Source organism: Pseudorca crassidens, chromosome 5 (assembly GCF_039906515.1).
Source record: "Pseudorca crassidens isolate mPseCra1 chromosome 5, mPseCra1.hap1, whole genome shotgun sequence".
NCBI lineage: Eukaryota > Metazoa > Chordata > Mammalia > Artiodactyla > Delphinidae > Pseudorca > Pseudorca crassidens.
In genome coordinates this window covers 30,867,564-30,881,919 of record NC_090300.1, presented here as the reverse complement: position 1 = coordinate 30,881,919, position 14,356 = coordinate 30,867,564, and the positions used below count along the sequence as shown (strand labels likewise).

Sequence of the window (14,356 nt, the reverse complement as noted above, 5' to 3'; positions counted from 1 at the left end):
GGTCCCCCATTGCCACTGGCTTACATGAAGCCAGGCCTCTCGGGGAAGTTGGACAAGCCGCTTATCACCTCCTCTGGGTTCAGAGATTCAAGATGAAGGGATCTCCCATCTCAGTCCCAGGCTTTCCCGAGGTGAAGTGTCACAGAACTGCCTTGAGTATGAAATGCATGATGAAGCCCCAGTGACTCTTGGCCAAATTAAACTTGACATTAACCAGAGCCCAAGAAAAGGCTCATTTCCGTGCCCCTGAGTCTCTGCATATTACAATAAACAGCAAAGCAGTTTGTGACACGCATGTCATTCGGAGACCAGAGGCCAGGGCTGCTCCTCCCTGGAATCACAGACTCCTGGCATCTGGCCGGCACCTCCCCGTATGACACTCGGGGTCAGCTGCTTTCTTTATGTAGAGTCAAGAGCTCCGAGGACAGGTCCTGTTGAAGGAAAGGCTGCAGAGAGAGACCCTTCTGCTAAATCAAGGGATTGAGCTGTCAGACCAGCTCAGATTACCAGTCGGTGAGCTGTTCACAGGATTTATACACTTGTGGGTCCAGGAGGTCTTCGTAGCAAATCCATTCATTCATTCATTCATGTATTTATTAATTCAGCAAATATTTGTTCAGTGTCCAAATGTTCTAACTCGTGAGGTTATCTAGAAGTTAGTGAGACCACTTAACAATTCAGTCTCCTGGGGAAGACAGACATGTAAAAGAAGTTCAGTCCATGGCTTTCTACTACACCGTGCAGCGTAACAGAGCTTGCCCTCACTGAGAATCACAGTTCAAGGCTTTTATACCTTCAGAACACCCCAACCAGGGGAAGCCATCATCAGTTCCTCCAAGATGCCTCGAAACAGCTGGAGCTTCCGGGGGGGGCAGAACCAGCCCCCCAGTCATAGCCAGTGTTTCCATTCTCAGAGAGTTGAAGTGGGCCTCTGTCTCTAAGGAAAACTGAGGCATACGTGTTGGCAGTCCCATTAAATCACTACTCATACATGAGCAAGTGTGCACACACTGACCCGCGGGTGACGACAGTGAGCAATGGGCTTCTCTTTGGATGTGACTTCTTTGCAGTCAATTACACAGCTACCATACAGCAGGCCCTTCTATTCCTGGAGAAGGCTTTTGCCTACAGTGGCCTTTCCCAGGCTGGTCAGCACCTGGGTACCCACGGCTCTGCCCCAAGAGCTTGGCTGACCACCCTCATCCAAAGCCCAGCATGCTTCACCTGGACAATTCAGGGCCTTTGAGGAACCCCTCTTGTCTAGGATTCCAGAGGTGGAATGATAGTCTGATCAACGGTGTGAGCTCTGGAAAGGACATCAGAAAGTCCTCCACATCTATCCTGAAGGTCTGCAGATAGAGAAGTGCAAATGGTAGCCGCTGATGTCAGTCACTTAATGTGGTGTATCAGTCAGGATAGGGCAGGTTATGCTGCAATAACAAGTGATCCCAAAATCTATTGGCTTCAAATAACAAAGGTTTGTTTTCTATTCCTACCACCTGTCCTTCTCGGGTTGACTGTGGCTCTGCTCTATGTTAGTTTCCCACTGGGATCCAGGCTAACAGAAAGGCCTCTATCTAGAACATTGTTGATCTCATGGCAGATGGAAAAAACATGTGACGAACCATGGACTGGCTTGTAAAACTTCTGCCCTAAGATGACACGTCACTTGCACTCACATTTCATTGGTCAGAGCAAGTCACAAGGCCAAGTGCCATCAGTGGGTCAGAAAAGTATGTTGAGAACAGAATGCTTTCTATCGTCATGTAGTTCAAGTACAGCCTTTGTCAAGAGGGCCTCCCTGGCTTCCCCTGAGACTCTCTAGCAATGAACTCTTCCACATGCCAAAACTAAAAGACTTTCTACTGGGTGACTAGAGGTAGGGCCCATTTCTATCTGGTTCGTTGCTCCATTCTCACCACAGTGCCTGGCATAACTTAGACATTACATAAGCATTTAATGAAGTAACGTGGAGCTGCTATTGCTAATCGTGAGAATACTCTATAGAATGAGGCCTGTGTCCTTGAGCACAATGGTTCCTCTCCCCTGAGACCCTCTCCTTCTTGCCATCCTTTCCCCTGCCCCATGATGGACCATGAGGAGGCATGACTGAGGCTCCATGTCTGTCACCATTGCCACAGGCCTACCGTGAAATGCCAAGGACACTCTGCCCTCACCAAGGCACCCAAAGCAGCGTGCAAACCCAGCAATTAAGAAGTCCAGACGGTGACCACTGTCCCCAGGCTCCATGTGGGCTCTCGCTCCACCATGTGTCCTGAAATCTGCCTAAGTCACCCCTGTCTTTATCTACTTGCTGACTCAGAGATGCTTCCCCGCCCTGATAGGGCTCGGGGACTTCAAACCAGACCTCACCTCTGGTTGTAAGCCTCCTGCACTCAGGCTGTAGCTGCTGTGCACCAGACCAGCGTGAACTCTCAGCAACGTGGTGGTCCCAGGGACCTCTGTGAGGGTTCCTAAGGGTGTCTTAAATACACACTGGGGCTTCCCTGGTGGCGCAGTGGTTGAGAGTCCGCCTGCCGATGCAGGGGACACGGGTTCGTGCCCCAGTCCGGGAAGATCCCACATGCTGCAGAGCGGCTGGGCCCGTGAGCCATGGCCGCTGAGCCTGCACGTCCGGAGCCTGTGCTCCGCAACAGGAGAGGCCACAACAGTAAGAGGCCCGCGTACCGCAAAAAAAAGAAAAAAAAATACACACTGATGTGCAGATGTTGCTGTTCCACCTTTCTGAGTTATGCATCCTGTTTACCCAGTGCTTTCCATGGGATCCTTTGGGGAGAGGAGCGAGAACTTCAGGAGAAAGGAAAACCTCTCTCAGTTTATTTAAGCGCACTGAAAAAATGAAATACAATTTGTTGAGTCTGTGAAAGCCCGCACCATCTGGTAAAATGCAGAGTGATGCTTCCCAGGAGGCAACATCTGTGGGTCAGGTAGGGTGGCACGCTGCTCCCCTCACCAGGGAAGACACAGAGCTCCACACGATGACCTTGCCAAGGCACATGCCTCTCTGTGGACAGCCACCTGTCCAGGGAGGTGGGGTCCCGAAAACTGGGCTGGGCTTGGCAGGACACTATGCTGTGTGATAGAAAGAACATTGCTGGGGGTCTGAGAGCTGGGCTTGCCTCTAGCTAGCTGAGTGGCTGTGTGATCCTGGTCAAGTCATTTCCCCTCTCTGGGCCTCAGTTTCCATGTTTGTAAGATGTGTAGGAGGTTGGGGGTGGGTAGGGATATATTGGGAGTATGGGATTAACAGATGCACACTACCATATATAAAATAGATAAACAACACGATTTACTGTATAGCACAGGGAACTATATTCACTATTCTGTAATAAACTATAATGGAAAAGCATCGAAAAAAGTATACAAATATATACATATGAATATATGTATAACCAAATCACTTTGCTGTAACCTGAAACTAACACAATTTTATAAATCAACTATACTTCAATTTTTTAAAATGTGCAGTAGGTTGCAAGATTTCCCTCCAGGTTGATTGGGGTGGTGCAGCGGGAGTGTGGGCTTCAGGGCTGGCAAACCCTGATGACGGGTCCCCTTACTAGCTGGTGTGATTCTAGGCTCGCTGAGCTTCAAGTTTCTTATCTGTAAACTGGAATCGTGATCGTATTCACCACATTGATGAGTAACTAAGAAAAAGCATTGAAGTATTTAATTCAGGTCTGACACTCACTCAGTGCCCAATAAAATGTTCCAAGGAAACTAAGAATAAAGGTCTGTCAAAATTATAATTCAAAAATATACATGCACCGCTATGTTCATAGCAGCACTATTTACAATAGCCAAGATATAGAAACAACCTAAACGTCCATTGACAGATGAATGGATAAAGAAGATGTGGTACGTATATATAATGGAATGTTACTCAGCCATAAAAAAGAATGAAATAATGCCATTTGCAGCAACATGGATGGACCTAGAGATTATCGTACTAGGTGAAGTCCGAAAGAGAAAGACAAATACCATATGATATCACTTATATGTGGAATCTGAAATATGACACAAATGAACTTATTTACAGACTCACAGACATAGAAAACAGACTTGCAGTGGCCAAGGAGTAAGGGAGGTGTGGAGGAGGGATAGAGTGGGAGTTTGGGGTTAGCAGATGTAAGCTATTACCTATAGAAAGGATAAACAACAAGGTCCTACTGTATAGCACAGGGAACTATTTTCAATACCCTGTGATAAACCATAATGGAAAAGAATATAAAAAAGCGTGTAGGGGCTTCCCTGGTGGCGCAGTGGTTGAGAGTCCGCCTGCCGATGCAGGGGACACCGGTTCGTGCCCCGGTCCGGGAAGATCCCACATGCCGTGGAGCGGCTGGGCCCGTGAGTCATGGCCACTGAGCCTGCGCGTCCGGAGCCTGTGCTCCACAACGGGAGAGGCCGCAACAGTGAGAGGCCCGCGTACCACACACAAATAAAAGGAACCTCAAAGGGTGGAGTTCTGAGCCCTGTCAGCCCTGCCCTGGTTCCCCCATGCTCAGGCCTGCGGCGCTGTGTGGGCCCTGTACTGGGCCCTGCTAGATTGTGTTGGCTGCTCTGGCTTGAGCTAGAAGTCAGGAGCCCTGGGTGCTCAGCCTGCGTCTCCCTGGCCACCTGAAATTTCGGGAACCAACACATTCCCTGTGAGCCCTAGTCACCAGCTGTCGTCATGCTGGACAAATCCTGGTGTCTGAGCCAACTCACTCATGGGGCAGAGCAGCTGTTGCCAGGTTGCATTATTCTGGGGAGTTCTAGGAAGATGAACTTGGTCCGAAGACTACATAGCTCCCATTCCCCAGCCACCCCCAAATCTCTACCTGCTACCACCTTGATAGAGTTCTTCTTTCAGATACCTATGGAGGGTGATAACCTTTAAGGCTTTGTTAGTCGTTAAAACATTAGTGTGAATTAGCTTGTCAGATAAGTAAAATGGACATCAAGTAAGTCTCAAGGATTATAGGAGAACAAGTAATACTGATGAGAGGTGGGGGGCCTGAACAAGAGGCTGGAGGAACAGGCTCACGCGAGCATTGGGTAATGCCCGGAAGCATCTCACGGAGGCACTGGGTAGAAGAAAAGGCAGTTATAAACATGGCATGCTACCAGGCAAAAGCCCCAAGAAAAACGCATTAATAACGTAGTCAACGCTGCCCACACTTCCCCTTGATGAGCATAGCTGCAGGGTGATCGTAAATTAAGAAACCGGAATCTCCACTCCCACCTCCCACCCCGCCACATCTCAGTCACTGCAGGTCCCAGAGGCCTTTCCCAGGGCGAGCTCCTCACAGGGCTAAGCAGAGCACCTGCTCTAAGGATACAGATGTGTCACACAGCCAGCTTTCAGCTGCAAACCCATGGGCATCTGTTCCAAGGCTGCAGGGAGAACTGGCTAGTTTAAACATTTTCAAAGAAGTACATCGGTTTCCAATATGGTACCTTCCTGAGGGAGTTTCATGTGTCATTTTAACTGTAGATGTTTGTAGTGGCTGACTCTGAAACGCAGCCCCTAGGTGACATGAGGCCCTGATATACCGAATTCAGAAGTCCAATGATCCCAGACAAATGGCAGGTAATACACACACCCACTGTCCATTAAACCCATTTACGGCTGCCGGGTCAGTGCTGTGCCAGGTGGGAGCCCACACACACTTGGTCCCCTGCACCGAGCATACTTTGGACTCCCTGGCTCTTGTTTCCTGGTATTAGGAAGCCCCTGACCTTCCTCCTCCCCTGAGTAGTTGAGCCCTGCCCCTCTGTGGGACGTAAGGATGCAGAGAACACTGCTGGCAGCACCTGAGCTTCAGTGGGAAGTCCGTGGCGGCCCAGTTATCCTCCCAGCTGGGCCATCCTGTCTTCTGGGCCAGCCTTGCAGGCTCACTCAGCTCCCCCCTCCACAAAGCTGTTGGTGTGATTCTCCCAAGACACAAATCTGTCTATGGCACTCCCACGGCCTCAGGATATCCTTAGCCTGGAATCACAGTGGTAGCAGAAATAATAACAGCTCTAACAATAACGACAGGGTTATAGCTAACGTGGAGTGAGCTCCGCTCATCGCGTGCCAAGCATGCTGCCCCAAGTGCAGGTGCTGTCTCTTCTTCAGTTCCCACAACAGCTGGGAGGGCAGGTGGCAGAGAAGGGGGTGGAGAGTCGGAAAGGTGAGGTCACTGGTCACAGTCACAAGGCTAGCAAGCCAGGCCGCCACCAGGCATCAGGTTCAGGTTCTGCTGATTTCAAAACCCGTGTTCTCAACTGCTATACCGTTTGGCCTAAACGAATGGTTGGAAAAAAGTGTGGTGAGTGCAAAGTGACTCATACTCTTTCTCGCGGGGTCAGGACCTGAACTTTCCCCGTCACAGCTCTGATCACACTGCATCCCAATTGTCTGTCAATGTGTTGGGTCTGAGCTCCTCCAGGTCAGAGACTGTGCTGATTCACGTTTACGTCGCCGGCACCCAGCAGGGGTCTTGGCACCCGACTGGTGCTCAATAAATGGCTGACAGGGTAACGGATGGATGAGCGCGTGAATGAATCCATCGATCCGAATCCAACCCTGGCCTTCTCCAGGACCCTTGTCTGCTTATCGAAACCCCCAGGGTGATCTCATTTCTCTAAATTCCTCCAGCACTTTTTTCTTGTATAATAGTTAATTGCACTCTGTCCTCCCACATGCAATACTTCTGTCTGTAAGTTACTGATGCCTCTGCAAGCCCACCGTAAGCAACACGGGCAAGGATGGCATTTAACCCTTCTTTTCCCGAGTCACCTAGCTCGGGCTGAGCACCTAGCTCTGGGTAAGTACGCCGAGTAGTTCATGCTGACCCAGGAGCAGAAAATAGAACGTGAGGACACCCACCCTGGGAGGAATGACCCTTTGTTCTTTCTGTCCCCATCCCCTGCAGGAGCCTCTTCTGGCATCATCGACCTCTTGCCGTCCCCCAGCGCCGCCACCAACTGGACCGCAGGACTGCTGGTGGACAGCAGCGAGATGATCTTCAAGTTCGACGGCAGGCAGGGTGCCAAGATTCCTGACGGGGTTGTACCCAAGAACCTGACGGATCAGTTCACTATCACCATGTGGATGAAGCATGGCCCCAGCCCTGGTGTGAGGGCTGAGAAGGAAACCATCCTCTGCAACTCAGATAAAACGGGTGAGTCTTGCATTTCCTCCCGGCATCTGCCCCCTCTGTCCCAGCTGGTCCGGCACGGCCACGGCCACCAAGGGTGGGGGAGAAAAGCGGGAGTGTGACGGGGGCCCTGGGAAAATATTCTGGTCTCTGTTTTTCTGGCTGATGATTTCCTCGCCTTGGGGTAGAGCAGGACCAGGAAAGGGAGGCAGGATACAGACACAAAGAGTCAAAAAGCTGGAATTGGTGGTTTTCAGACTGGGTTCTTCAGAACCCCAGTGTCCCCAGAAGTAACTTAGGGCTGCTATATGAGGTGGGGTTGGGGGAGGAGGCTTCATCCTTACTTCAAGCAAAGCAGCTCTACCTTCACGGTATTATATCAATATATAGACAGATTTCCAGAAGTTTATTTTCAATGGAAGGGTCCTGCTAATTTACAACAGCAGTTTGAAAATCACTGCTGTGCATGACGATGATAGCTAAGCTTTGCTAGGCAGTTTTCATCTTGCGGAGCCTGTGTAAGGCAGTTCACAGCTTGGTGGTTAAAAACACTCCACCACCATGTGCTTCCCTGGTGGTGCAACGGTTGGGAGTCCGCCTGCCGATGCAGGGGACACGGGTTCGTGCCCTGGTTCGGGAAGATCCCACATGCCGCGGAGAGGGGGGGCCTGTGAGCCATGGCCGCTGAGCCTGCGCGTCCGGAGCCTGTGCTCCGCAATGGGAGGGGCCACAAGAGTGAGAGGCCCGCGTATGGCAAAAAAAAACACTCCACCACTTATTGGCTGTGTGATCTCGGGCAAGTGGGTTAACCTCTCTATGCCTCACTTTCTCAGTCTATAAAATGGGCATTATAGTATTATCTACCTCATAGGGTTTTTATCAGCATTAAATGACATTGTATGTATAGAGCAATAGAAGAGTACCTGACACACCGGAAGTCTAATCTGTGTTAGCTCTTCCTATTCTAAACAGTGCCTCACGTCTCTACAAACAATTTTACGAGAGCATTATTGTGTTTCCTGTTTTAAGGATAAGGAAACATCCCTGAGACTTTAAGTAACTTGTCCCAGGTTATTCAGCTGGTAAGTATCAGAACTGGAATGTAAGCTTAGATCCAGCTAACTCCATCGCTATGCTCTGGTCACCACACCCCACATGCAAACACACACACACACACACCACCCCACATGCAAACACACACACACACACACACACACACACACAAATACTCTGATATCTTATGAAAATGTTATGTCTATCTTAAATTATAAGTCCACCTTTTCCCATTTCAAATGCTCCTCTTGTTGAAATACCCCAAATAAATAACTACTCTACACTACAGCCGATAGTGCAGTGAGAAGACAGGATAGAAGAACGGCTGACCGTTCAGCTTTGCTGCTCAACAGCCAGAGTTCCCATGGCAGCTTTTCCACTACTTAAGGAAAATCGAGGAGTTGCTAATCTCACTGAGCCTTAGTCTCCCCATATGTAGAATGGGGAAAATAAACATGAAATAAGGTATGAAATCCCTTAGCAGCTCCAGATAAAAAATCTGTGCTCGACTAATTAACCTGATGTTGTTATTGTCATAATCATTATTATTTCTAGTTTTATTCCACATTATACAACTACCAGGACCCCACATTTCCTGTTTCAATCAATATTTGTGGTAAAAGCCAATGTATTTTCTAGATACAGAAACGGAAACGGGGGGAGTTGCCCAGCTTTTCCCAGTCATGTGGTGAATCTGTGTCAGAGCCAGTGCCAAGGATTTGTTTTCCTGGTCCTTCGTACAGGAAGGACTCTGCAGACACGCTTAAGGAGGCACTGAGGTTTGGGACTGGGTCCAGAGCTCAGCCCAGGACCACAGGAATCACCCTGGGGCCCCATCTTCGCAGTGTCTGGTGGGCTGTCCCCTCCTTGATCCAGGGCCAGCATCCAGGAGACAATGGCTTAGGAGTATACAGATGTATGAAAGTCACCCTGGCTGGAGTTAGCGCCCACACACATAGAGTCCTTTCTGAAATGTATCAAATACCCCTGGGAGTCAGGCCTGACACATATAGACCTCTGGCTTACACAGGAGGAAATTAGAATATGAAAGGTTGAGCAACTGGCCAAGGACAACACAACTGATTATCAAAGGAACAGACTTGGCCCTAGCTCCTCTGGCCCGCGTTTCAGGTCCACGCTACTAGACCAGCGGCTCTCAACTCTGCTCTGCACTAGAATAACCTGGCGACCTTGTAAAAGTACCTAGATGCCAGGGCCCTGCCCCAGCTCAGGAAGTCAGAGTCGGGGCGATTCTTTTGTGCAGCCACGGCTGAAAACTCTGCATTAGATGATGATGCCTCACTTTCATCAGAGCAGCACCCCGAACAGGCATGTCAGCCCCTCCAACCCACAGGTTCTGGAGCTGCTCAGCTTTGGGCTCAGTATAAAGTAACCCTTTGCAAATCAGTTCAACGCTGGCACAAGAAAAGATGCAGAAGATTTTCCTCTAATTTCTCTGCCTTAAAAAAATACCTATAGATATCTCCTTGCCCTAAATAAAAAATTATCAGGAACAAATAAAAACTCGATTAGAGCTTTTATATGTCAGAAAAATGTCCAAGTTATAAAAGCTACACATGTTTATAACGGGCAGCCTAAAAAACACAGAAGAGTATAAAAGAATACAAAAGTCACCTAAAATTCTAATACTTGGAGGGATTTTCTGTTAACAGTTGGTATATTTCACTACCAAATGAAATCTTATTTTTACTTCTATGTATATGTAGAATGTTGTTACAGTTTTCCATCTATTTTTATAATACATGTGATACCATTATGTTATGTTTCTCTTAAATAACATTACATATATCCAGATCATTTCTCTACGTGATAAAATGTTGTTTAAAACTAAGAATTACATGACAGTCTTCTGTCATTAGGCTTTATTATACTTCATTTAATTGGCTCCCTTTTGTTAGACATTTAGATTGTCTCCTTTTAAATGCAAACAAAACAATGCTGTAATAGGCATTCTTGTACTATATAATAAGCATTCTTGTATATACCTGTATGGACGCTTCTCATTATTTCCTGACCAGAAGCTGAATTACTGAGTCAAAGAATATAAATGTTAGGAAGGCTATCGACGTAAATTACCAAGTCGCCCTTAGTGAAAATTGCACTCGTTTCTGTCTTGCCCACTAATTAAAACTTACCAATGCTGGCCTATCATGAAGTAATTTATTAATAGTTGGATAGCAGAATTGATTAGTCGCCAAGGGCTAATTGCAGTTTTCAGAAAGAAAGAAAACCACTCTCACCACCAACAAGAAGCATCTCGATGACTAACAGCCTTTCATCAGTTTTTCCTCCTGCCATTGTCCAGCAACCCCAGGTGGGGCTGGGTAATGAGGTCGCTTAGCTTTGCTCAGACATTCAGGGACTCAAGGTACTTCAATTATTTATCACTGCCCTTTTTAACCACAGAACAGAAAGTTAGAATAGAGGGTTGAACACAGAAGGGTTTTATTAGCTAGACCAGAAAGTGGTGTACCTCACTTCTACTCACACTTTCTGGGCCAGAATTTGTTCCCAAGGCTCCACCTAACCGTGGGAGAAGCAGTGATACAAGTTAAGCTACGTGTCTAGGAGCAAAGGAAACAAGGTTAGCTGAATACCCAGCAATGGCTCTACCGCAAGGATACTGCATGAGGCACTGGTGCCCCCTCCAACACCATCTTTGTTGGCCCTTTTCTTTCCGTTCCTGGTGTGAGCAGTTTCTTTCCTGCCCTGTCTTAGAAACTTCTCTCCCAACACACATCTGCTCCTCCTGTAGGACCCCTTCTTCCTGGCATGCAGCTCTCTTGCTAACTCTGCGTTTCATCTGAATGATACGTGCCACCTGTAGGGCTAGCTACTTTCATACAGGGCTTTCCAAGACAGAGGGGCCAACCTGGTCCAGCAATCACCAGATGACAGAGGCAGAGGTGCCAGCCTGCTAGAGAGTGCTGGGGTGGTCCCCCAGCCTGCTGGGAAAGAAACACTCCCACACTTCCAGAGATGCCCAGAAAACCGCTCAGAGAGACTGAGGTTGTCTGAGGTAGAGAGGAGGTGGGAATCTCACTCCCAGCTGCCTGTTGGCTGAGCTGCAAACACTTGTACATCTGCTCCAGGCTGGTGTTGGAGCAGAGCCCAGGAGAGCTCTGGGGAAGTTTGACTCGTGTCCCAGGAGTTTAGGGTACATGAAAGCTGGACTTGACTCTTGCCCAGGGGGTGTGAAGGCAAGAGGCTGATGGGGGCTACCTCAGCAGTGGGGTGAGAAGAGGGGGGCAGCAGGGGAGGGGCGGCCCTACTACAATTTGGCGGAACACAGATGTTTCTGTTCTAATCATGGGAACCAAGTGGGCAACCAGAAATGGTCACAGCTACAGCCAAGAGGTCTGCATGCCAGGAAGAGGGGATCCATCAGGAGGAGGAGATGTGGGCGGGAGGGAGAAGTGACCAAGGGAGGGCAGGAGCTGAGAGGAATCATGAAAGGTGTCAATCATGGAAACATCACTTACACCAGGAATGGAGAGGTAAGTGCCAAGAAAGGTGGGATTGAAGCTGGCACTAATGTCCCAGGAAGGACTGCCTCACTTATCAGATCAATTCCTATGTAAAGACTAGAACAGGCCCTTTCTTATGGGTTTAGAGGAGGGCTAAAATCATATTTCACCGGGGCCCAAACCCACTTCCGTGGCCATGGGGGGATCTCTGCAGAGCCTCTCCAAAACCCAGCCAGTGCACCCCTGAAGCAGCCCATATGTAGACACCCACGTGACAGAGGACACTGGACATCCCTGGGAAAATGAGAAACTTCACTGCTTCTTTAAAGAGACTCCACTTCTTTCCTTCTTAGCTGCTTTCCCCTGCCCCGACCATGACTGGAGCTGGAGGAGGTTCGGGGAATGAAGGAAGAGTCAAAGAACACACCTTCCTCATCCTTTCCCCACGGGCGGCCACCAAGCCACGGGGCGAGGCTGAGGAGCGAAGATCTTTTAACTGATGAGACACTGGTGTTTGATCTGGAGAGAACCCTTACGGACTATTTTAATATCTGAAAGTGACCAGAATACATTAGGATCTGCCAGAGACGTGGGCAAAGAAACGGAGGGGAGTTGCCAGGGACAGGGAAATAAGTGAAGCTGATTTCTGAGTGTATCATGTTACCAGTACAGTGAAGAGCCAGTTACCCTGGTGTGGGTGGTGGCCCCAGGGACGCAGCTAACGGAGGGCGGGGGAGGGAGGACCCTCTGGAGGGAGGCCAGGAGTTACTCCCATGAGATCTGTCCTTTCATTCTTCTTCCACCTCTTCACCACAACCTCTCCTGAATCCAAATGAAGCTAAGGGGGAGAAATCTGCTTTCTATATCTTTCTGATAGCTATCAACAGAAACTATAGGAAATCAGCTTAAGCAATAGTGAGGGAAACAAGAAGTATTTAGTAAAATCCCCATAACCAGACCTGGGTGTTTCATCAGTGCAGAGGTGGAGTGGTCGCCCGAACACCGGCCTTGGCCAAACCTACAACACTTGGCAACTAAACATTCTCCTTCCTTCCATCCTTTGGTTGCATCCTGAATAACAGTAACGCTTTTGTGAAAATGGCATCTGATACTATTTTGTTATGTCATCATGGTCCCGAGGCAGTGTCATAGTCCTTGTAATAACTAACAGTCATTGAGCATCTGTTCTGGGCAGATGCTTTACACACATTTTCTCATTGTATCAATTAAGTTGCTTTCAGTTACAAGGAACAGGAAATACAGATCAAACCGATATCAGATGATTAAAAATCAAAATAATAACGGGAATGTAGGGTTCTTGTAACTAACAGAACTAAACAGCTTCAGGTAAAGTGTGATCAAGGTGCTGGGTCCTTTTGTCTGCAATTTTTCAGATCTGCTGCCATATGTATATCAATTTCATGTTAGCAAATATGACTGCAGCAGCTCCAAGCTTCCCAGTTATATACTGCAACTTCTAGAGAGAGGTGGCGGTCTCTTCTATTTGCTTCCTGCTAAGAGATAGAGAGTTCTTTCCCAGAACTACTCAGAACAGCTCCAGAATCACTGGCCTGACTTGAGTCACTTTCGTGACAGAAGCCCCATGGCCAGGAGAATGGGCTGCGCTACTGAACACGGGCCTGGGTCCTGAACCACTCGCTGTGGCAGGGGGCTTTTCATGAGCTTATTGGGCTGAAACCAACTGAAAGCCCATGCCTAGAAGTGGGACTGGTGTTGATTCCTCCCACTCATACCTCCACGGGCAAGGTTTCTAGAGCATGTGCAAGAATCAATCACAATATCCTATTCTCATGATACATCAGGACAGCCCAGCATCCCTGTCATGATACAATGAAGGAAATTGAGCCTCTAAGAGGCTGACTAACTTTCTCAGCATCATCTAGAGATACAGCTCCACCCCAAGTCTCTCTGAATCTAGGGCCCGTGCTCTTTCTGCTGTATCTGGTCACCTGCTCATTAGCCCCGTATTTATGAAACATGTGCATCATATTAGATTTCTGTGTGTGCTACAATGTGTGAGTCCTCTGAGTACTGGTCGAAGAACAGCTCCTCACCTTCCCAGGGCTGTTATCTTGTGACTATAGGACATCATGGCTGGGACCCATGGTGTGATTTTTTTTTTTAAGCGGGAAAGGAAGTTTTTTTATCAGGGGAGAGAAAAGTCCCATCTGTTGTCTGTGTATGGGGAAAGAAGTATTTATTCATTGCTTTGGAAATCCAGGGAACCATGTCTAACACTGGGAAATCAATGTCCCCTCCTCCCAGCAACTAAAAGTGAGGCAGCTTTCCTTCACTGCACACAGATTAGGCAGAAAAGGAGACATGCTCTGTGGTTGCTGTTGGCAAGCCTGGTGAAATAAAATAAATGCCCAGAACTCTGGGAGAATCCAGCTATGTTAAAGGAACCCAGAGTGGCTGATGTGATTGTCAGAGAGGCCCTTTGACCCTCCCAGAAGTATATGTAAAAAACAACAAAAAGAGCTTGTGAACCTATGTAATTTTATCCAGGATCTGATGCAGTATCTGAGTATAAGTTAGGTTGGCATTTAAAGCCCAAATGGCTTCTCAGCAGAAGTTTTGCTGTGAGCTTTCTTGAGTCTTCCTCTTTCATTTCAGAGAGCTCCACTATGTGTGTTCTAGAAC

The 14,356-nt window shown here is 48.2% G+C and overlaps 1 protein-coding gene across 2 annotated transcripts in view; it reads left to right on the top strand.

Annotated features, from left to right (window-relative positions):
• Positions 1–14,356, top strand: part of CLSTN2 (calsyntenin 2) — a 652,733-nt gene that overhangs the window by 537,182 nt on the left and 101,195 nt on the right. For both annotated transcript variants that reach the window (XM_067737667.1, XM_067737668.1), the window contains one exon: positions 6,927–7,175. In XM_067737667.1, the coding sequence (XP_067593768.1) occupies positions 6,927–7,175 (249 nt within the window). The remainder of the gene's footprint in view (positions 1–6,926; positions 7,176–14,356) is intronic.